This window comes from Dermacentor andersoni, chromosome 5, assembly GCF_023375885.2.
Source record: "Dermacentor andersoni chromosome 5, qqDerAnde1_hic_scaffold, whole genome shotgun sequence".
In the NCBI taxonomy this organism is placed as follows: Eukaryota; Metazoa; Arthropoda; class Arachnida; order Ixodida; family Ixodidae; genus Dermacentor; species Dermacentor andersoni.
Window position 1 is genome coordinate 177125321 of NC_092818.1, and position 21268 is coordinate 177146588.

General features: G+C 47.2%; 2 protein-coding genes across 2 annotated transcripts in view; one reads left to right on the forward strand and one right to left on the reverse strand.

Annotated features, from left to right (window-relative positions):
- The first annotated feature begins 1229 nt into the window (after positions 1 to 1229).
- LOC126531662 (uncharacterized) lies at positions 1230 to 9508 on the forward strand. The gene is made up of 3 exons (XM_050179311.3): positions 1230 to 1926; positions 3828 to 4167; positions 9274 to 9508. The coding sequence occupies exons 1-3, from the start codon at positions 1550 to 1552 to the stop codon at positions 9343 to 9345; spliced, it is 789 nt and encodes a 262-aa protein (XP_050035268.1). The 5' UTR covers positions 1230 to 1549; the 3' UTR covers positions 9346 to 9508.
- Positions 9509 to 10924: 1416 nt separating this feature from the next.
- The window catches only part of LOC126531657 (uncharacterized), a 35318-nt gene continuing 24974 nt past the window's right edge, over positions 10925 to 21268 (reverse strand). The window contains exons 2-4 of the mRNA XM_050179294.3: positions 19334 to 20297; positions 12552 to 12769; positions 10925 to 11915 (exon numbers count right to left, since the gene is read on the reverse strand). Of these exons, the coding sequence (XP_050035251.1) occupies positions 11672 to 11915; positions 12552 to 12769; positions 19334 to 20272 (1401 nt within the window). The 5' untranslated portion in view covers positions 20273 to 20297 and the 3' untranslated portion in view covers positions 10925 to 11671. The remainder of the gene's footprint in view (positions 11916 to 12551; positions 12770 to 19333; positions 20298 to 21268) is intronic.

Here is a 21268-nt window from a genome sequence, read left to right on the forward strand (position 1 = left end):
ACGCGTCATTAGCATTAGCGAACACCAGATATTGTGCTGCAATCAATTTCCAAATACCCCCTCATTACTTTTGAATTTATTACACTGGGGCGGGTGTTAAAATCGAGTGAATTCAAGCTGGTCAGTTTTCAAAGCACGTACCAAGGTAGAATTCCTGAAACTAGCAGATGCTTCGAGACATTTCTCAAACAACGCCGGTGTTCTCGGCATGTTTCGCAATGACCGAGAAATGACGGCAGAGGAGGAACAAAGTGAAGAGAAAGACCAATACGACAATAACAAAAGCGGGCATTGAATTCGGCCTCTCGTGGTTGGTATCCGATGGCGTGCGCAGCGATTTGGCAAAGGAGACAAGGTGACTGTTTCAGAAACTGGTCAAGTGCTTATCGATCGTTTCGACAGGTGAAAATATGCTGCAATGATAACTTGATTTATTCGGCGAAGTGTTCATGATGGCAAAATAGTGGAGGAAACCAGACACAACACTGGGAAATAAAACCTGTCTCCAGCACTGGCTTGTAATTTCCCCTCGATGTCCATGTTTCTTTCTTCGCACTGCTTTGTCCTCATGGGCGAGCATAAGGCACCTACTCGTTCAACTAGTCATCCTCTCTGTCTTTCCTGTGGATAAATTCTATCTATCTTTGTTAAAACACAACCTTTGTTGGAAGCATTGACGATGAAGATCCGTGCCGCGTCCCCACAAGAGGAATGCGCCAAGGATCGGACGGCAGAAGGTAGCGTAAGAGAAATAACGTAGAAAGATGGGAGCGTTGGAAAGGATGCATACTTATGAACCAGCGCGAAAACAACAGAAAACACTGAGTTAGAAGCACACGGGACAAGCGCTGTATACGTCTGTGCACAGAGAAATCCTTATTTTAAGATGAGTGAGCGAGTGAGTAAAAACGTTATTACAAATAAATAAAATAAAGCACGATGGCTGGGGCCCCTATTACAGGGCCCTACTAGCTGGCACGAGCGCCTCGCTGGGCTTAGTCCAGAAGAGCGAATTCTAAGAGCAAAAACGAAAAATTTAATATGAAAGGTCAGAAGAACAAATACAGTATTCGAGTAGGCGGTAAGACTTGCTTATTTGCTTGCTTGTTTCCTATATTATGGCGCGTGCTAAATGAAATAAAATTATGAAAGAGCTCAAAGAATTTGGAGAACCAATTTCACTGAAGTGAATAGTCAACAGTCAAGAGTAAAGCTTTAAGAAATCTGCACGATAATCTATTTGTTTCACTGAAAAATTTTCATACATCGCAACAAACAGTGCCGTGGTTATAGCTCAGTGCCAGTCAGAAGCCAGCCGAGAGAAAGATAAACATCCGATGAGCCACGAGCTTGTGCAACAGCACAGAAGACGTCAAAGAAGTGACGGCCAGGCACGTGCCGCGAGCCCGTCGCCGCTCGTGTTCGGCGTGGCTCATTCCGTTCATTCGAACACCGCAGCTGGGAAAACGGTGTGCTTCGTCCGCCGGCCCCACGAAGAACGTCGCCCGGACGCCGTGAAGATCAGGAGGCAGCGTTGCGCACAGGCAGCATGGACCCGCCCCAGGAGGAGCGCGAAGGCATGATGAGCCCCGGCGAACAAGCGCTGGCTGCGGCGGGCAAGCGCTGCGTGTCCACCCAGTCGCAGTGGCCGCTGCCCACCGCCGAGCCGGCAACGTGTCACAGGTGCCAGTCCGAGATGCCGGCTGGCGGAGAAGGCGCCAAGACCGACGGCGGGCGCGATCAGCAGCAGCAGCGCCGAGAAGCCGCGGGCGACGCGTCGGACTCGAGCACCGAAGACACGAGCGAGACGTCGGACACCTCGTCCAAGGTGACTTCGATGCTAGAGGGAGACGCCCGCTGCTACGGAGACTTTCTCAACGAGGAGGCCTGGCTGGATCGCATGCTGGAACAGCTCGGCTTGCCTAGGTGAGACGCCAACACGGCATCTGGCGTTCGCTTACTAGAGAACGCGCCGTATTAGGCAGTTTCCTACAAAAATTGCTAGAAGGAACTCCGGTAATGCGGTCGTTCAGCAAATATGGGAATGATGGTTAATACATGGATTTGCCGTGCTTGTGGCTTCAGACGTTCTTGTGGCGTTATTGCCTTTTACCTGTGCAGAAATCAATCTTTTCTAAACGGCCGAAGGCATTCAGTTTCTGCGCAAATGCTCATCAATGTGAATTGCTTCATTTCTAAAGCCCTGTTATGTTGACAGTGACCAGTTTGCAAAGACACAAAACCGTGCGAGGCCCGAAGAGCAAAGTTGAGGGAATTGTATGTACTGCCCACCAATCCCATTCCGGCTGAACCGCCATCCTTGCAGCTCCCGTATAAACTAGCGCTAGAGTTCCCTTTCTTTAGGAAAGTTCCTGGTACTAGGCGCACCAAAGCCGCTAGAATCCTCATTCACAAAAAGGCAAGCCGTTCACGACCTTCGCACACAAATGACGTTTGTCCGCCCTTTTCTGGACTAGCTATTCAGTTTTATCTTTTCTAGTGCATTGCGATGCATGCCAAGAAATAGCAAATGACACGAGCTATACGTCGACAAACTCAGCACCAGGATGATCCATGCCTCTCCATACCCAGTGGTGTGTCCATAAAGAAACGCACAACTACTCATCTATTCTAATGAAGTTCTGTGGTCCGTGTTGTTAACAATGTTAGTGACTTCCCTCCCCGTAATAACGTATAATAAACGTAGTAGTCCCTAATGAGAAACATTGACTCGCCGTCCCGGCCCTGCGAAAGAGAATGTCCAGCGAAGCTGTTGGAAATCCCCACTACAACTGCAGAGGGGGGTATGCAATGCTTTATTGCTTTAGGGTAATGGTAGTAATTGTAATTTAGAGTAATGGTAATAATGGGAGTAATGATAATTTGGAAGCACGCCACCACTGGTCGCATTGCTGTTTCTTTCCCTGGAGCTGTTCCTCTGAAGTTCTACTATGCGTTGTCTACCCATAGCGGTGCTGCGACAACAATGAAATCAGCTGATAGGCTGGTTCTTTTACATACGAAAGGCTAGTGACGTCAGTACCCACGTCGCAAACTGCCGCCGCCGCGGCAGATTCACATTCTTATCAGGAGCGTCTTATCATCAATGATATGGTTTGGATGCTTGTTTTGTGTTTGTTCTTTGGATGGAGTTGTCGCTTGAATCGCTGAAGTTTTTTTTTTTTTTTTTTTTATCGCTGAAGGCACCTCTTTTTGCGAGAACGTGCCTCGAATAAATCCGACCAACTTGTGGCTCATAGCTTCGATGTAAAAGTTGATGAAACATGGCTATTAAAAGACAGGCGCCCGTTGACCCGCATACACCGAGAAGGACAAAGAGGACGATGGCGTTCGTCTTGTCTTTGCTTCTCTGTGTATGATCAACACTAGCCGAACTAAGTACTTCTCTGGAGCCAACTTTCCATCAGGGCAACAAAAGTAAAGAAAAAACAAAACAATGCGGACAAGTTCCCTTGTCGAAGCCGTTTTCTTGTCTTCGTCGTTGTTTTGACGAATACAAGTTCCCGTGTCGAAACGTTGGCTTCAGAGACATTCCTTGTTCGACCACTGATGATGCTTTCAAACTTGTATCCTCCTGTGATCGGGCTGTGTGCGGGTCGAACTCTGTATGCCCCTGTCTTCTGATTGCTATGCCCATAAATATGCAAGTTGTTAGATAAACTTTCTCGCCTTCTGCATGACAGCTTCTCTGTAATATGTGCTTCTTCCGGGCTGTGCCTCTGTACCTTTAACTTGAAGAAGTAGACGGTAGACTTGTCACGTGGACAATTCAACCACAGTTCGGTTTCACGCCTCCGGTTGTGCAGACCGTACTACAACGAAGGCCCGGTGTCCGTGAGTGCCACCGGCGCCGCCGCTGCTGCTGCTGCTGCTGCTCCTAGTGCCGGTGCCGTGGCCACGATGGCGGCGGGCGGCGAGCACCACGGCCCCTCCAGCGAGCCCGAAAAGGAACTGGCCGAGCTGTCGGCCGAGGAGTACTACCACAAGGAGCTGCGAGACGTGCTCTGGACCATCGTGTCACTCAAGCTGGACGACATGCGCGTGGCCACTTCGCAGATGCGCGCCGCGTGGAAGTCGTACGTGCGAAACTCCAAGATCGTCGACGACATGCTCCAGAACAAGGACCGCGCTGTCAGGCAACTCAAGGTAATGCACGTGGTATACGCGCGAGACCGCATGAAACTAAGAAACACGTTGGTACGACGCGGTGTAGGATACGATGTACGGCGCATCTGAAGACGTGCTTCGTAAAAACTGCTTCTTCGCCGAGATGGTATTTGCTGGAGGACATATTTGCCGTTAAAAAGACACACGAAAAGGCAGACACATTAGAAAGTTTGAGTTTGTCCGGTATTCCGGTAAAAGCAGGCGGACTGGGCGTTTTACCGGACGGGCGAAGACGTAAACGTGAGCGCTCTGCACGGTGCAGCTACCTGGTGGCGCAGAGCTCAATTGAACAAACACACAGCTAATGTTGCACTATCAAATGTATTCTACTTTGCTGCTGGTGTAAATTTTCAGCAGGAAGACCATTGGACCACTGCCAAAAATTTACACCAGCAGCGAAGTAGAATACACTTGACACTGCAATATTATACTGGCGGGCAACTCAAGGTAAATATACCTGGTAGCGAAGGTTCCATAGGAGCCCATACGTTCAAAACATGGCGGTCCATCGGCGGTCCATGGGGCTTAGCGCCATCTGTATGTGGTGGGAACACTTCCGGCGGAAAAAAAAAATAATGTGACGCCATGTCCGTTAAAAGCAGAAGTGACGTCATTTTGTTTTCGAAGGCGCGAAATTTGTTTTGTTGTTCTTCCTTTGGAGCTATATATTCAAAGGCCCCGCCATTCGATTTGATGGGCGTTTCGAGCTTTCAGCGTGGAAAGCGATGCAGGCAAAGGCCAGCCGTACGGTTGTCGAAATCGCATCCCTGCACAGAACATACTTTCTTTGGAGGCCGACGAAAGCTTTAGGTGTAGAGTGCTGATGCTATTGTTGGATGCCAAGCCCGTCGGCCAGCGCAGTCGCACGAAAACAACTACACAATTATCTGGCGGTCGTAACTCACTACTTTTCACTGAACAGATTAAAAAGCAATGAAGCTACCCGCGTCACCGAATTCAGGCAAACTTCGACAAACAAGAAAGGGCAAACTGTGAGGGGGGCGTATTTCAACAGGTGAACTTTACGAGTGTGCCTTTCTGCCCATTTCAAGACGTGCATTGCATTGCGAGTGATAGTGGCGTCAACGCCCCCTGTAGCGATGGGCGCTGAAAAGAAATGCATTTATTAATAATAATAAAATTAAACTTGTATTTTCTTAACTCGTCACGAATATATAAAATTGACTAGAAATTTTATTTTCATTGAATGAATCTAACTCTGTCTCGTTTGAATTAAAAAACGCTTTTTTCTTTCTGAATGTTTGTTCCCTCCAAACATAGTCGTGCTTCAATCGCTGCTCCCATAACCCCCCCATGCTGATGTCGGTGACAATCTGTACTGAACCGCTTTTCACCCGAAGCTTCGCGACCTACTTGAATCGACCTTGGGCAACTTCCTGCTGTTGTGAAGGGAAAGTTACGGGTGCGTGGCAGCTGCGCATGTGTTACCGCTCCAAGTAGTCCGGCACCGTTTGACAGTGCTCTTGGTTGCTCGGAACAGACGCTGAGTCGACGCAGCTTCCATCTGCGACGGTTTCGCATTTCCCCAGACGCGGAAGGAAAAAGTCGCAAAATAAGTAAACCTTTACACTAAGTGGTGTATTCTCTTATTTAACTGCAGCTAATGAGGCGTTTGTCTTCCCCAACCTAAACTAACGTGGAATAAAACGCGGGATTATTTTCGGAAGGGCTCTCACTTGTGCGCGCTTTGCCTCCGCAGCTTTCCCTTCATAGCCACAGAAAATTGTGCGCGAGTATAGTATTGACGACTGCACGGGCAGCCCGTGCCGTCACCGCTGTGTTCCATTTTGTGTGTTTCTTTTTAGTGGAAGATTACCGCACTTAGTATCAGGTACAATCATGTTCCATCACGTTTTATAAGGTCCTAACCTGATAGAAGCTAATGAAACTTGATGAAGCTTGATAGAAACTGATGTAACTTAATAGAACATGATTGAAGCTGTTGAAAATGTGGTTACGATTATTGGTACGACTCGTACATCAGACTACAAGAAAAATCGTGCCATGTGTCCCCTCTTCAGGAAGTGGTGGGATCCTGCGGGGCTAACAAACCACCGGGGCTCCTCCTTATCCTCTTCTCCGCCCCCCCCCCCCTTTTTATTTTACCCTGCTGTGGTGTTAATATTAACCATCTGTTTGTGTGCTTGCAAGCAAAGCACGCAAATAGACGGTTAGACAGAAAATTTGACAAAGAAATCACGTTAGTTTATTCAATTTCAAAATATGTCAGAATATGTCACACGCAGAAATTGACACCTTACTTCAGAGCCCAGCTACAGACGCGCCTATAACATACCACGTTATTACGTTTTCTTTTTTTCTTGCCAATGTCTCCTCGGCAGTGAAAAAGTTTTCACTCACCCGTTCTTCCAAGCGGCAACAGCTGAGGACTGCAAGCGAGCGTTTACTGTAATGCGCGCGCCGACGCGGCTTTCAGACACCTGCCTCCGACGACTGCTTCCGCTTCTTCGATCCGTGCCTTCATAACGCGAATAAAGTTCGCGATGAAAAAGAGAGAGGGGGGGGAGGTAGTTCGCGAGGATTGAAGTATGTAGTAAACTTCCGCATCATTTGCAAATAACGCATCAGTGCAAATCTGTGTAGCTAACACCTCGCGTGGCAACAGCGGCTCCGCGCTGCGAAAAAGCAAAGGAGGAAGGATAATCCCGCAAGTGCGCGTATTTCGTATGCAAAGAAATAATGCGGAGAGCGCAGCCCCCAGCTTGTTTTTTTTTTTTTTTTCTGCGAAGGACAGAGTATTGACTTCCGAAGAAAATCGAGGCGAACTCTGAACGACGTCCGAAAGTGCAATCCGAGAAACTGCTCCTTTAATTGGAAAGTGCTGTTTCTGTTTCTGCGCGATCTCGACACATTAAGCTTTTCTGCTTTAATTTGAAAAAGAAACTACAGAGGAACCGTGTAATGTCGCGTTGTCCTGTAACGACTAAAACAGCGCAAGGTTGGTGAGAGATGTAAAAGAAAAAGCCCTGCTATGCACGCACGTTTTCTTTTTCTGGGCGAAGAATACGAGAAGCGGTGACTCTCTATTAATTCTCTTCTTTGTTCTCCCCGGTGACAGGTGGTGGATATTTGTAACGCGAGTCCCGAACTTAGACGCCACACTGCGCACATTCGGCGAGGAACTTTAATTATTCACCCGGACGTTCGCACTCCCCACTCCCCCCTTATACCTAGAAACAAAGTACACGGGTTCCTACTGAGCGCACGAACGTTAAAAAAAAGCTCATTATAACAGCTCGCGCTGGTCACTGAATTTGTGCTTCCTTAGAGCCTTTGTGCCTGCGTGCGTCGCCAAATGGTGCGACAGCGTAGGTGCGATAAAAAATAAAGAAACGTGATTAATGAACTCTACATTAGCCGTTGGTACAGTCCGCTTGTTACCCCAAGCTATCCTGCATTATCTTCGCGGGGCCAACGTTCAACGAATGAAATGAGGGATCGATGCCGTTGAGTTAGCAGCTTTGCTATTGGTTTTATGGGCCTAATGGTAACAGCCCGTCCGCCGTAAATTCTGCATCGATCACTTTCTATTTGTGTCCAAAAACACCACTTTTTTGTCCCACAATGTCCCCAAAACTTCAACAAGTAATAACGACACAGAGGTTATGTTCGTCTTGTTCAAGTTTTCTCCATATGCTAAGGTCCACAAGCTTACCCGTTCGAGCTGAGATAACAATGTCGGTATAAACGCCAGCTACTCAACATGGGAATGTAAGTACGCGTGCAATGTACTTTTATACGTTTTTCAGTTTAAACTTATGGTACAGCCATGAGAGCAATATCCGAGGGAACACTAAGTTAATCTTCCAGGAACTGTTAGTGGTCACACTGAGTTTAAAATATGACTAATCAATACGAACCTTGCAGCTTTTTTCCAGAACTTTGAGGTCTATGATACATTTCTGTTTGGGATATAGTTGATGAGACGCAACGACCGCTTGGATTCAAATCCTGCTGTCCCCTTACATATTGCTCGCAGCTGATCTAAATGCACGGGATGACTGATCCACATTCGAGCTTAATGTCATTCAGTTTTGATTAACGTCTTGTACTCACGCTCATATCGACGGTATCATTGTTTTCATATATGCCGGTGTCCGTTTTCATCGGATTATCATCGTTATCGAGTTATCGCTCAGCGCAAAACGCGTCTATCGTATCCGAAATTTTCCATCAGATTCGAAAACCAACGACTGCGCTCGCCGCTATCGCGTGATTCGATAAGTGTATTATAGAGTATAAACTTTGAATCCGGCGGTGTTAACTGTGTTCGGAATGGGTAGCTAAGACCCATTAGTACCAGTGAGTACTTTGTTGTGAGTACTTTGTTTAGTTAGTTGTGTTACTACCTCTATCGTTACGAACTGCAGTTATACTAAGGTAGCAAAAGGTGTGACACTAGGTAGTAACTGCTACGACCTTTCCTGAGAGTGAGAGCCATATCCGACGGAACACCTAGTCAATCTTCAAGGAACTCTTAGTGGTGACACTGAGTTTAAACAACGATACCTGCAGGTATCGTGTTTTAATTAATGCCGGTGTCCGTTTGCACCGGATTATCGTTGTTATCGAGTTATTGCTCAGCGCAGAACGCGTCTATCGTGTCCGATATTTTCCATCAGATTCGAGAACCAACGACTGTGCTCGCCGCCATCGTTGCGATTCGAGTGTTCAGATATGCTAGATATTCGTGTAAATTTATGTCCCACTTCATCGTCTTTGTTGGAACAGATTCGCCCAGTAAAGCTGGATTCTTAACTCGCACTTCTGTGAGTGTTTGGTTATTAACCAGCACTACGGCGTAACAATATTGACCTTCGGAAAATTCGCTTAATTCGAGGACACTACGCCTTTGCTTCATTAGTGCACCGCTAACGTATTTCCTAACCGAGACGCTCTACTTCAGGGCCAGCCTGCTGGCTTCAGACGCTGTCCCTTAGCGCACTGGTCGGAACCGTGCACACACATAACGACCGCTCGTAAGCCTTGCCATTCTCAGTCTTATCGCAAAAATAAGTTCTGTGTCACCTCGGGGCATTGCAGGAGCAGCTGGTCCAGCTCAAGCTGGAGAACAAGAGCCTGCGCGAGCGAATTTGCGAGGGATCACAGTCGTGAAAGCAACGCACTCTGGACTCAACAGCCTCGAAGCAAAGAACAAGGCCCGAAACTCCGCGTTCCGCCAGAATTCGGGTCTGCATTGTGTGTGTGTGCCTTTTTTTTTCTTTGTTTCTACAGAAATAAAGGTTTGAGTTGTTAAAAATGGTTTTTCCTTTCCCTTCTTCGCTGCACAGACGAATATGTCTTGTTACAAGAGTTAGCCAAGTAACGTAGTGCTTTCTTGCCTACTGCAGTGACGAGAGAGAGAGAGAGAGGAAACACAGGGAGGCTAACTAGACAAACCTTGCTGTGAAAGTACTCAAAGCGTTACCACGTGTTGGAGTGTAATTGCCCCGACACTTCGCTATGAACTAGAACCGTGCATAGCACGTAGTCTAAGCGAATTATGTTTGAAGGTGACACTACAGACTGCGATCTTGGGTGTCAGTCTGCACCGCAGTGTGTGGCGTTACAGACTGCGTTACAGACTGATACAGACTGCGGCAATGACTGGTCGAGTCGTGTTCGACCATGGGTGTAAATTCAGATATACGACTTATGTAACCTTGCTACAGCCTGCTCCCTACAAATGTTTGGACGCTAAGTGCTAAGTATCCGAAGAAAGCTGCACTGATGCGCACCTGCACATAGAGAAACAAAAACAGCATGCGTGTTACAATAAGAGACCCGACGGCAATGGTGTACGCATTCGAAAAGGCGGGCATTTTCGTTCCGCATGGAGAAGACTCCGAGTTAAAGAACCATAAAGATGAAAACTGGCAAGTTGTGCCCATTTTCACATTAATATAAACTATAAGTAAGGCTCTTTACCGTAAACACCTGAAAACGCCTTATCGCTTGTATGTCTTCCCTTCTTTCCATTATGGTTAAAGGTGATGTCACTTTTTCGCCCGTTTATTTTTATATCTTTTTTAATACTCGCATGCTTAACCTTGCTCCTGTAATCGGCAGTTTATGTTCTTTAGATTAGCTGTTTCAATATTTTGTTGGAATGCGGCGCATCGAATCAGATGACCTCACTTGGCATTCTCCTTTAACCTTCGTGCAGTACACCCTCACGATAATGGACGACCAACTAGCTCGAACACTGCTAAATCGTGGATAAGATTTGACTGAAAGAGGGCGGTAGAACTAAATATGAACTTTTCAAAATGTTAATTTTCCTAGCGCTACACGGAAAAACGCGCATTCCTCGTTACGGCGCACCAGCTAGGCACGTATATGCGTGATGATGACGTGCACGGGCAGATGAAGGTACCATATTTCACATAATCAAGGGTCGAATCAACAGATAATTTTATGCGAAGGGATTCTTCGACGTTAGCATAACACCTTCGCTAACAGCATGTTCGCCGTCATCATTGCCTGGTGCCTATCTTTACGAACCGCTCTGCAGTAAACAAAATACTTTCGGAACACGACTCCGAGTAGCGTTTAGCTACCCAAACAATGGCATCCTTTATTTATTTTTCTTCTTCATCCCTTTTGTTCCGAAGAGATGATGTTAATATGGGAGGTTTTGTACTGAACCGACATCTCGAAACTCGACGTTTGCTGCTCTGACAGTTCTGGGATGTACTCATTTTGGCTTTGACTTTATTCAGATACGCATACATATACAATGTGTCATGCCAATGAGGTGAGGCAAAAGGAAACAGACGAATGTGCGTGTGCAACGCATGTACGCGCACACATATTTACTGTTAGATGACGCCATCGAGCGCGTACTCTTCCCACTGAAATTGAAACGGTGTAAACTTGAAGAGCCTCTAGCATCGATCTATAGGTATCGAATCCGTGCGGGGTCCAACTAATGGGACACTAAAGGAAAACGCTGATTCAGTTTAAACTAAGAGAGTTTCATTTCAAAAAGCACAATTTTTGTTAATTCTACGGTTGGAATGTGATTACAAAAAGAGAAAATAAAGGCCAAATTTTTACTTTTTAAACTGCGGGCCAGAACTCTGCCAGCGGTACGCCAACTATATACGAGGTGATGGATTTCAATGTTTTCTCACATTTCGGCCACTGTAGCGCCGTAAAAGTTCTCAAAGCTCTCTAGGTTGAGACTGTAGCTCTTTTAGGATTCAGTTAAGCCCATCTGAAATCTATTATATACCTGAGCAGACGCCTTCAAAATCCAGGACGTCACAGTGAGCTGGGGCTGGAACTTCTGGAGAGGTGTTCCTTCTGGGCGGCGTAACTGTCCCCCCTTCGTGTTTGTCTTTCTATGGCTAGCCTCTTCCCGCAGTAAGAGTGGCATCTGTGCCAATTTACTGATACAGCTCAGCATGAACTCTTCACGCAGGAGACCACGCGCTCTCTAAGCGTGCACCTCTTGGGATGAGGCGGTGGAGTCGCGAAAGCGCGAGTAGCCTGGTGTCTCTCGGCGCGAGCAGTATTCGCAGACGGCCATGCCGATGAAAGTGACTGCTGCCGTTGCGATGATGACGCACATCATGACGATGGACGAGGTGAGCTCGGGCGAGCCGGCATCTTCGCACGAGAACTCATAAGGCAGCAAGTCACCCACGGGACGCCCCTGCACGCCGAGTGGCGCCGCGCACCTGCGCATACGAGTGATAGCCTTCTGTGAGGTGCCCAGAAGTCGCGCTATTGAGTCTCAACGCCACCGCGCACTCAAGGCTGACAGCGTTAGTGCGCAACCGTAAATTTTGGCTCTCAGTACTAAGGCACTTTTGATTGATTGATTCATTCATTCATTCATTCATTCATTCATTCATTCATTGATTCATTCATTCATTGATTCATTGATTCATTGATTGATTGATTGATTGATTGATTGATTGATTGATTGATTGATTGATTGATTGATTGATTGATTGATTGATTGATTGATTGATTGATTGATTGATTGATTGATTGACATCATGTCAAAGCAACATTTGGGTAGTGCGAGGCGCCATGGCACGGTATACGGTGTCTTCCACTTATAGTGGAAGACGCCGGAATATTTCAAGCAAGTTTTGGGTTTGCAGCACATTTGTTTTGAAAGAAATTGAACTATGAAAGGAGGACAGGACAACATGCACCAAAGTCTCAGTAACCATGTGTTTCCGCATACCCTTCACAAGAACGCGAGCGGAAGTTGAACCCTTTAGCTCTCAGATGCAAAATGTGACAGACGTTGATCCGCCTGGAAGATGCCCTTGGAAATGCTAGGAACGAAGGGGCGGCCGCACCTGGGCCTGTAGTCGGGTCGCAGCCTGTCCACCAGCGGCGCCATCCAGCTGAGCCGGCAGTCGCACGTCCACGCGTTCTCGCTCAGGTCAACGGCCGTGAGTCGGTTCCAATCCTGCAGCTTCGAGGAGAGGCTGCGCAGGCCCGTCTGGCGCAGGTGAAGCTCGTCAAGCTGCACTGAGTGGCCGTGCCAGTCGCTGTGGAAGGCGTACGGGTCCACCTGCGCGTCGCACGAGTGCAGGGGGCCGCTTGCTCGTACTATAAGGTCGCAAAATGTATACTATCGTGAGCAGGATGAAAGGGAACACGGCAACGCGTGTCCTATAAACTGAAACCTTACTTCGGGCAATACACGGTGGCCGCCGTCGATAGCGAAGTGGCAAGGTGGTCACTGTCAAAATGCTTCATGCTTTTACATACGGATACGACCTCTCCTCTTCGTATATTTCCCATCTGGAGAGGAAGAATAAAGGGACGGTGCTTTGAGTAGGAGATGCAGTTAAATGTACATCAGCAGCTGTGGTTCTTGCAGATATTCTATGATGGAACCTAAAACTCGTTTCCTGCGGTTCCTCACTCGGGCTTATCCACTGCTGAAACGTTGCCAGTCGTAGCAATGCGGGAAGCTTCAGTATGCTTTTCTGTCGATGCCTCATAAGCGCTGGGTAGTCCCACACAAGGTGCTAAGCACTGGAGGTTTTGCTTTTGTGTAACAGTGCTAACCTTTCCACTCTGTGGAACCGTGCTACTCCAGCGAGGTAAGCACTCTTTCACAAAGTGGAAATAGAAGCGATGTAGTTCACCGATGGCCCCGCCAACGTGCTTTGTTTCAATAATGCGGGAAGCAACATGTCGGTAGCTCAAAGTTTGGCTACAGTACCGATCAAACGTCCCTCGTTTCTGTTTCAGGCTCAAATTTGCATCGTCATAGGCAGTGGTCATTGTCAAAGCAGCGATAGTCCTTGCTACACCCGAGCGCAATGCCAGACTCCGCAAATGTACGGGCGTTGTCATTCATCATCATCATCAGCCTGGTTACGCCCACCGCAGGGCAAAGGCCTCTCCCATACTTCTCTAACAACCCCGGTCATGTACTAATTGTGGCCATGTCGTCCCTGCAAACTTCTTAATCTCATCCGCCCACCGAACTTTCTGCCGCCCCCTGCTACGCTTCCCTTCCCTTGGAATCGAGTCCGTAACCCTTAATGACCATCGGTTTCTTCCCTCCTCATTACATGTCCTGCCCATGCCCATTTCTTTTTCTTGATTTCAACTAAGATGTCATTAACTCGCGTTTGTTCCCTCCCCCAATCTGCTCCTTTCTTATCCCTTAACGTTACACACATCATTCTTCTTTCCATAGCTTGTTGCGTCGTCCTCAATTTAAGTAGAACCCTTTTCGTAAGCCTCCAGGTTTCTGCCCCATAGGTGAGTACTGTTAAGACACAGCTATTATACACTTTTCTCTTGAGGGATAATGGCAGCCTGCTGTTCGTGATCTGAGAATGCCTGCCCAACGCACCCCAGCCCATTCTTATTCTTCTGATTATTTCCGTCTCATGATCCGGATCCGCCGTCACTACCTGGCCTAAGTAGATGTATTCCCTTACCACTTCCAGTGCCTCGCTACCTATTATAAATTGCTGTTCTCTTCCGAGACTGTTAAACATTACTTTAGTTTCCTGCAGATTAATGTTTAGACCCACTCTTCTGCTTTGCCTCTCCAGGTCAGTGAGCATGCATTGCAATTGGTCCCCTGAGTTACTAAGCAAGGCAATATCATCAGCGAATCGCAAGTTACTAAGGTATTCTCCTTGTCATTACCGGTTGCCAAGGAGAACGTGCTCCCCGTATTACAGAAATGAAGATGTGGCATGAGTGCTATAGTATAGGAAGCCAGCTATGATACCACATAAAAGAGCAATAAATGAAATCGGAAAGAAAATGCTTTGTGATAATTAAAAGAGCAGCGCCCTGCTGTTCGGAACCTGATCAGGGTTACTGACAACGCGTCTTATAAGAGAACCCTGTGGTGTACTGCTGCGCTGCAGAGGTGGCACACCATGCGCCAATACTCACACGAAAAACAAAAGCGAACACGGTCTCCGTGTTGTGCCGTCTCTTTTTCCGTGTTTCCACTTCTGTTTACGTGTGTGCGCCACCCCTATACAATGCAACAATACACCACACAGTCATGTCATACCAACTAGCCTCAGTTGAAGCACTTCTGAATGGTGTAGGAGAAAATTTTCAAGTGAGGACGACTCGTGCATAGCGTGCGCGAATGGTGCAGAACCCATTGGCCATATTCTGTTAGGATGTCAGAATATCCGTACAACGATAAATGCGAAATCGACAGGTTCGACCAAGGAATTACATTTTAAGGACACTTAAAGGGGCAACATAACTGAAAAACGCGGATGTGGGGGCTAGTAAATGACAGCTGGAAGAATGGTGGCACAAAGAAAGAAATAACGACGCTACAAAGCCAATCTTTCTACGGCGAATAATGCAGCATAGTATTTAATGATATTTGCAACGAAAGGAACAAAAGGAAGTTTAAGGACCTACATGCAACAAAACGCTTTAAAGAACGATGCCAGTCCCTCCTTTAAAAGTGCATGTTCATACCATGATCATCAACAACAGCAACAATTACATCACCAATTCAGCAGCGCCTCTCTCACCACTTCGCTTTAGGCAGCGGGCACCGCCACGCATCGTTTCAAGTTGTGGCTGGAGCTATGTCACACGCGCTCCTGTGTTCCCTTTCATATTGCTCACAATAGTATGAAGGGTAGGATCACAGACAGTTTCGTTCCATACCATAGTGCTAAACTTAAACTCAGCTGATCGCATCCGACAAACTTTTCCACCCGGAAAATACAGCGGATGTTGCACTCCTGTGATGCGACTATAGGAACGGAAATAAAATTTGTACGATAACACAAAGAGCAGTTAATCGCGTTTTGAGATCCAATGTGGCTGCCTTAGGACAAAAAATATACAGGAGCAAGTATTCGCAACAGTATGAGGCCTGTATCGGCTACAGAAAAAAAAAATCGGAGAACGGCTCAGCACATTGTGATGACATGTCCTTCCCGAAGCGCTAGGTTTCAAAGCTAATGCAACCGTTAATTGGTCAGCGGTCGAGATAAGCAAGAGACGTTTAGAGTATTGATGGGGAAAAAAATCAGGGAAGGCTATACAAGCGTACGCCACATTACAAAATAAAATATAGATATTGAAAACACTAGACTGCAATAGAAAAAGTAAAGCCTGATTATGATCAGCTAAGGCAGGCTAGCGGACCATTTGTCGCCCCCCACTTCAAAACAGATGTCATCATGATCATCATGTCAAAATCGTTATGTCAAAATGAGAAGTCAGAAATCATCTTGATCGTATGGCTAACATGGCAACGCGGCAGGGTGTTACTGGGACAGGCGCTTTTCTCTTTTTCTTTAATGCATACTGCTCTTTCGTTTTTCTTTTTCTTTTTCTCTTTTGTTTATATTTTCCGCAGAAAATTATTGAATCAAGAGAAATTAACATTCTGAGCATTTTCGTGGGAAACAATGGCACAGTTACGCTCAGTGAGTGAGCACTGACTCGTTCATCGCTTTTTGCAAGTTCACGAGGCAATGCACCTTCATTAAGAACCACGTTGCTTATAGATTTGCCACCTATGGTGCACTTACAAGTCGAGCAATAAGTTTTCTAGTTCAGCTTGCGACCTCTTTGCGCATTACATCGCTCACTATAAGCTCTGCGGAAGTGGAAGGCACCAAATTAAAGGCCAAGTACAACAAAATTTTGGGCTGCGTTAAAAGCCTTGTTTGAGATCGTGTGGATATAAAGCTACCTCCGTACAAAATTTAAATTTTACTTTTGAAATATGAGCCGATGCTTCGCAAGAAGCTCGCAAGAACGGACGTGTTTCATACTTAAATTAGAAAGCAGGAAGTGGGGGGGAAGGGGGAATGCCACTTTTACCGCTCGCCAGAAGTCACGCATGATCGAGAAGTTGAAGAACCAACTCGGCTCTCCGGCACAACCTCCGAAATTTGGCGGCGCCTGCGGCTGCCCGCGACTCGCTGAAAAATATTGGAGGCGGCGTGCTTCGATTTACGCCATATCCGCTAACCATCAGGTGCGCATGTCGTGTGCAGATGTGCTGTTTAATAGCTGCCAATAAGAAAATTAGACAATTACCAGCTCTGCAGCTTTGACAATATTGCTTCGATAGCATATATACTATACACAATTATAAAATTATAACCAAGGGAGCCTGAGTGAAATTTCGTTGCAAGTGGCCTTTAATACTCACTGACAAGGTACCTATGAAATTTCCGACGGCTGTTTTGAAAGCTTTCGTGCCCCACGCATTTCTCGACCACATATATTACGGCCACTGCGGCCACGGCTCACATCATCCAGCACCCTGGCTAAATCATCATCGGAGGACCTGATCTAATGGCACTAGACGCATCCGGAAGGTCAACTACAGTGATTTTACAGTAGTACCAATTCGATCAAAGATAAGAAAAATAAAATTCATACACAACTTAAATAAGAAATTAGTTTTGCCTGTAACGTGAAGCAGTGATGCGGTAGCTGGCGAAGTATAAATGCGCATTTCGCGCGATATTTCTTGGAGTGAACATTCGCATGTGGCGAGCGAGCACCCTCCTTTCAAGAAGTGAAAGTGCGAGTCGTATTCATTTGTGGAAGTTGCGCCTCCCAGCGGTTAAGTGAAAAGACTCGGTTTTTCTTCCTCCTTTTATCTAACGGGACTTTGCACTGGTCTCTACTAAAGCAACCTTTTAGTTTCTTTCAAAAAATTTAGTCAGTTTTTCTCACATGTATATTTTGGCCACCCCATTAGTAGTCCTCACGCTATCATGCTATAGAAAACGAGAAGACGTCTGTGCCAACCAGTAAACATGAGAAGCGCTAAGAGAAGAAGACTAATGAAGGCCAAGCAGATGCGCTCAATCATTGTCATTACGTGTAGCAGAAGAAGACTTAATTCGTTTAGGACCACCTCCGAAAACGGCAACGCGACGTGTTAGAACACGAAGAAAGCGCGGATGTCAGCTCTGTACAGTAAACAGATGTTCAGTTAGCCAATCATGGCAGCAGCTGGCGCGATCGCGCCCTCCAGGATCAGTATTTTCCGCTGGTGTAGCATCGGTAGATTGGCTGAGAGGCCAGAGGTTCAACCCTCCTTAGCAAATCAGGAACACGCAGTTGCTTTTTCTGTAACTTGATAAAACGTGCCATACATTCCCGAACATACGTGCGCACTGACTGCAATTTCATATGACAACGTCACGCCAGTACGGCGGACGCACCTGATGTAATAACGTCATTCATTGAATGTCATTCTTTGTGCTTGATCCCTGATGAGTATTTAGAAGTATAATATGTCGAAAAATGGCAATAAAGAAAAAAATGTATAATTGGTTGAGCGATACAATACTAGACTGTCAATCTGTAAGTTGTAAGTTGGAATGCTCGCAGCCCAATGAGAATTATTTCCTTTCTGTGTAAGCTTTGCGCACGACAGATTTTGGGATTCAAGCGACCAACGGCAGCGGTCACCGGTGGAGATCAAAACAACTAGATCAGTGAGCTTATAACAGCTATCGCTATAAAAGATGCCAGTGCCCACCCCCCTTCCCCTTCTTCCCTCCCTGCGCTCCAGTTTGTTACTCTCAGGCTTCCTTTGAAGTTGTTCCCAACTTTTCCCTTGGTAATCTTTTCAAATGACTAAAAGCTTGCTGTTTACGTGCAGAAAATAGGAAAGCACACTCTTGGAAAAAAACCATATCAGCCGACGCCGTGCGTAGCAAAAGCTAACGTCGGCTACTAGTTACCCCCACTTATCTGTATACGAACAAACATGTTGACTGCAAACACGCTGACGGCCCTGGCAACCAGCGCTACAAGAGGAAGTAAATATTCCGCTATAAATATCGTCCAACAAGATTTCCTGGCAGCCCATCGTGTGCTTTCTAAGACTTGACAACACTTTGGACATCACACTACCCACTGATGGAAAAGTGCTCGCGTTTAACGACATGCGCGTTTCTTTGGTGCACCTGATGTGATTGACATTGAGAGGGATGCTGCTTTAGACTCCGGATAGAACAGAACCTCCTGGGCCGGTATTCACAAAGTAAGTTCTGATGCTGGAATTGTTGGTTGGAGCACATGTCAGCCAATTGTGATGGAGGACGTGTTAATGGCGAAGACGGCCGGCTAATGGCAAACAGCCCTTTGTTAATTCGGCCCGAAATGTACCAGCGGCTACAATCTTGCACTGTCCGGTCGACACCACTTCCTTTCAGGCGGCGACGCCGCTTAGAAAGGGATGCGGTCTTTTCAGTACGTACCACATGTGCCCACTCTGCGTATGCTCCGCGAAGCCATGAACATGAACTTCAGTATAACCTCCAAATGTGTATTTAACAATAAAACAAATTCGCAGCAACAACGTGTCATTACACATTCCCCTGCGGCTGCTAAAGCGGCGTCTCTGTTATATCCCTGTTCTGTCTTGGCCCTGCTCTGTTCTATCGTTACTTCTGTCATTCCGTCAGGATGCACCAAGTGGCTACACGTTACGACGGATGGCTTGAATGAAATAAACGACCGGCGCGTATGACAAGCAAGGTTATCCAAGCTCCCGTGTTCTGCGCAGTGCAAGAAGAGATCGAACCCACAACTTATCCGAAGATTAATCTTACTTATTGGCTCATATAAAACTCTTGGCTACCTCCGTCAGCTTCGGGTTGTAGCTGAGATGCAGCTCCTTCAGGCTGGGCAGGAGTCCGAAGGCGTGCGCATCCACCTTGGTCAGCACGTGCAGGTCGTTGAGACGCAGTACGCTCAGCATCGGCAAGCCATACAGGCTCGAACCGGCGATGACTCTAAACAGGTTTCGGCTCAAATCGAGCGAACGCAGCGACTTCAGCGTCCGGAAGGCCTGCTGGGGAACTTCTCGGAGGTCGTTACCGGCCAACCCTAGAGTCCTAACGCCAGACACGAAACGAAAGGCAGTTGGATTAATTACCACATGTGCCAAGTGGTTCATCTGAAGCACGCGAAGTCGCGAGATATGAGTGAAGGCGTTCTCCCGCAAATAGTATATTGGGTTGTGGTCCACCACGAGTTCCTCTAGATTCGTTAATCCCGCGAAGCTTTCGCCGCTGAGGATGCGAATCCGGTTGTAGCTGAGGTCGAGGGCCACGAGCGTGTTCAGTCCGTGGAAGGAAGAGCTGTTGACGATGCGCATCGCGTTGTTGGACAGAGAGAGAGACCTGAGCCCCGAAGTGGCGTTACTACGGCTGCCACTGACCGGCATCCACCAGCCTCGTGACATAGAAGCTATGTTGTTGTACGACAGGTCCAGCCTCGAAAGTGTGGGCGCCGACGCGAAGGAACCTCGCTGGAGGTGCGATATGCGGTTGTGCTGCAGCGACAGCGACGTAATGGGCTCAGGAACCGAGACTCCTTGGAGCTCGGAGGCGTTCCGGGCCGAGCAGTCCATATTCAGATGGCCCGGCTCATGAGTACAGCAGTGGTACCTGCTGCAGAAACTTTGGTTGCTGTGCTCGGACTCTGGCTCGTCAGGCACCGCCATGCTGACTGCAGCGAAGTGGCAGGAGGCCAAGAGCAATCCGCAGACCTGATATCCCAGCGGCCACGCTGGCATCGCGTCGGCGTCACACGGGTTCGACCTGCGACACGAACAACCAAGCAGGAATTTCAGGTAATAATTTTTAAGGCAAGGCACTGCACTCGGAGCGAAAAGCAAAAATTAAATACATCGCTTAATAACGAAATGACTATTGCCATGCGTGCGTACAGCAAACATGTCACGGCCTGAGTCTCACTCGAACATCGAAAACTTTGCATGGTTGTAGGCGCTCATCTTGGAGATCCCTTCAGATAAACTGTGGTAAGAAGGGGTAAGCGTTCTTGAGGGATAGCGGAAACAGGCACACGTGATGAAGACTCCAGTTTAACGTACATTAACGTTTTGACACGTGCCTGTTTGTACAAAGGAATAACCCGGCGGCCAGGTGATTTCGTAGGTGCACCCGTGTGGTATACAATTCCATTGCTTGGAATTCGTTAACCAAGGCTACCAGGCTTTACTGGAGTGCTTTCGGCATTAGTATATAGTATATTCAGTATCTCGTTGATAAATTACAGCGGCACACTTGCGCTAAATATGCAATGGTAAATTATGTGCGAATATTTGGCGTCGCAGTAGTACTTTATGCATCGCAACGTGACCCATGACGTTTTGCATAGAAATTTTAAAAAAAATTCACTGAGTCTCTACGCTCTTGCCGTGGTCGATGAGAGCGGTAAATTAATAAACGCGGCGTCACTAAGAACGACCTCCATTCATGCCGCCGAAGAAGCAAGCATAGCACTTGCAATTACAATGAGGAGAGGCTCCACGATTTTCTCTGATTCCCGTACAGCTATTAGGAATTACTCAGCCGGCTTCATCTCAGTGGAAGCACACAAGTTACTTTTACACAGTATTAATACTCATAATTACGACCAACTGGGTAGCTCACACCTAGTCTGGTTTCCGGCTCATCAGGGCCACGCGGTCAGCCCCAGTGGCTGCAATGCTAACGAGCAAGCTCACTCTGCTGTGCGAGATCTCACATGCCGCGCATCAGATCAGGAA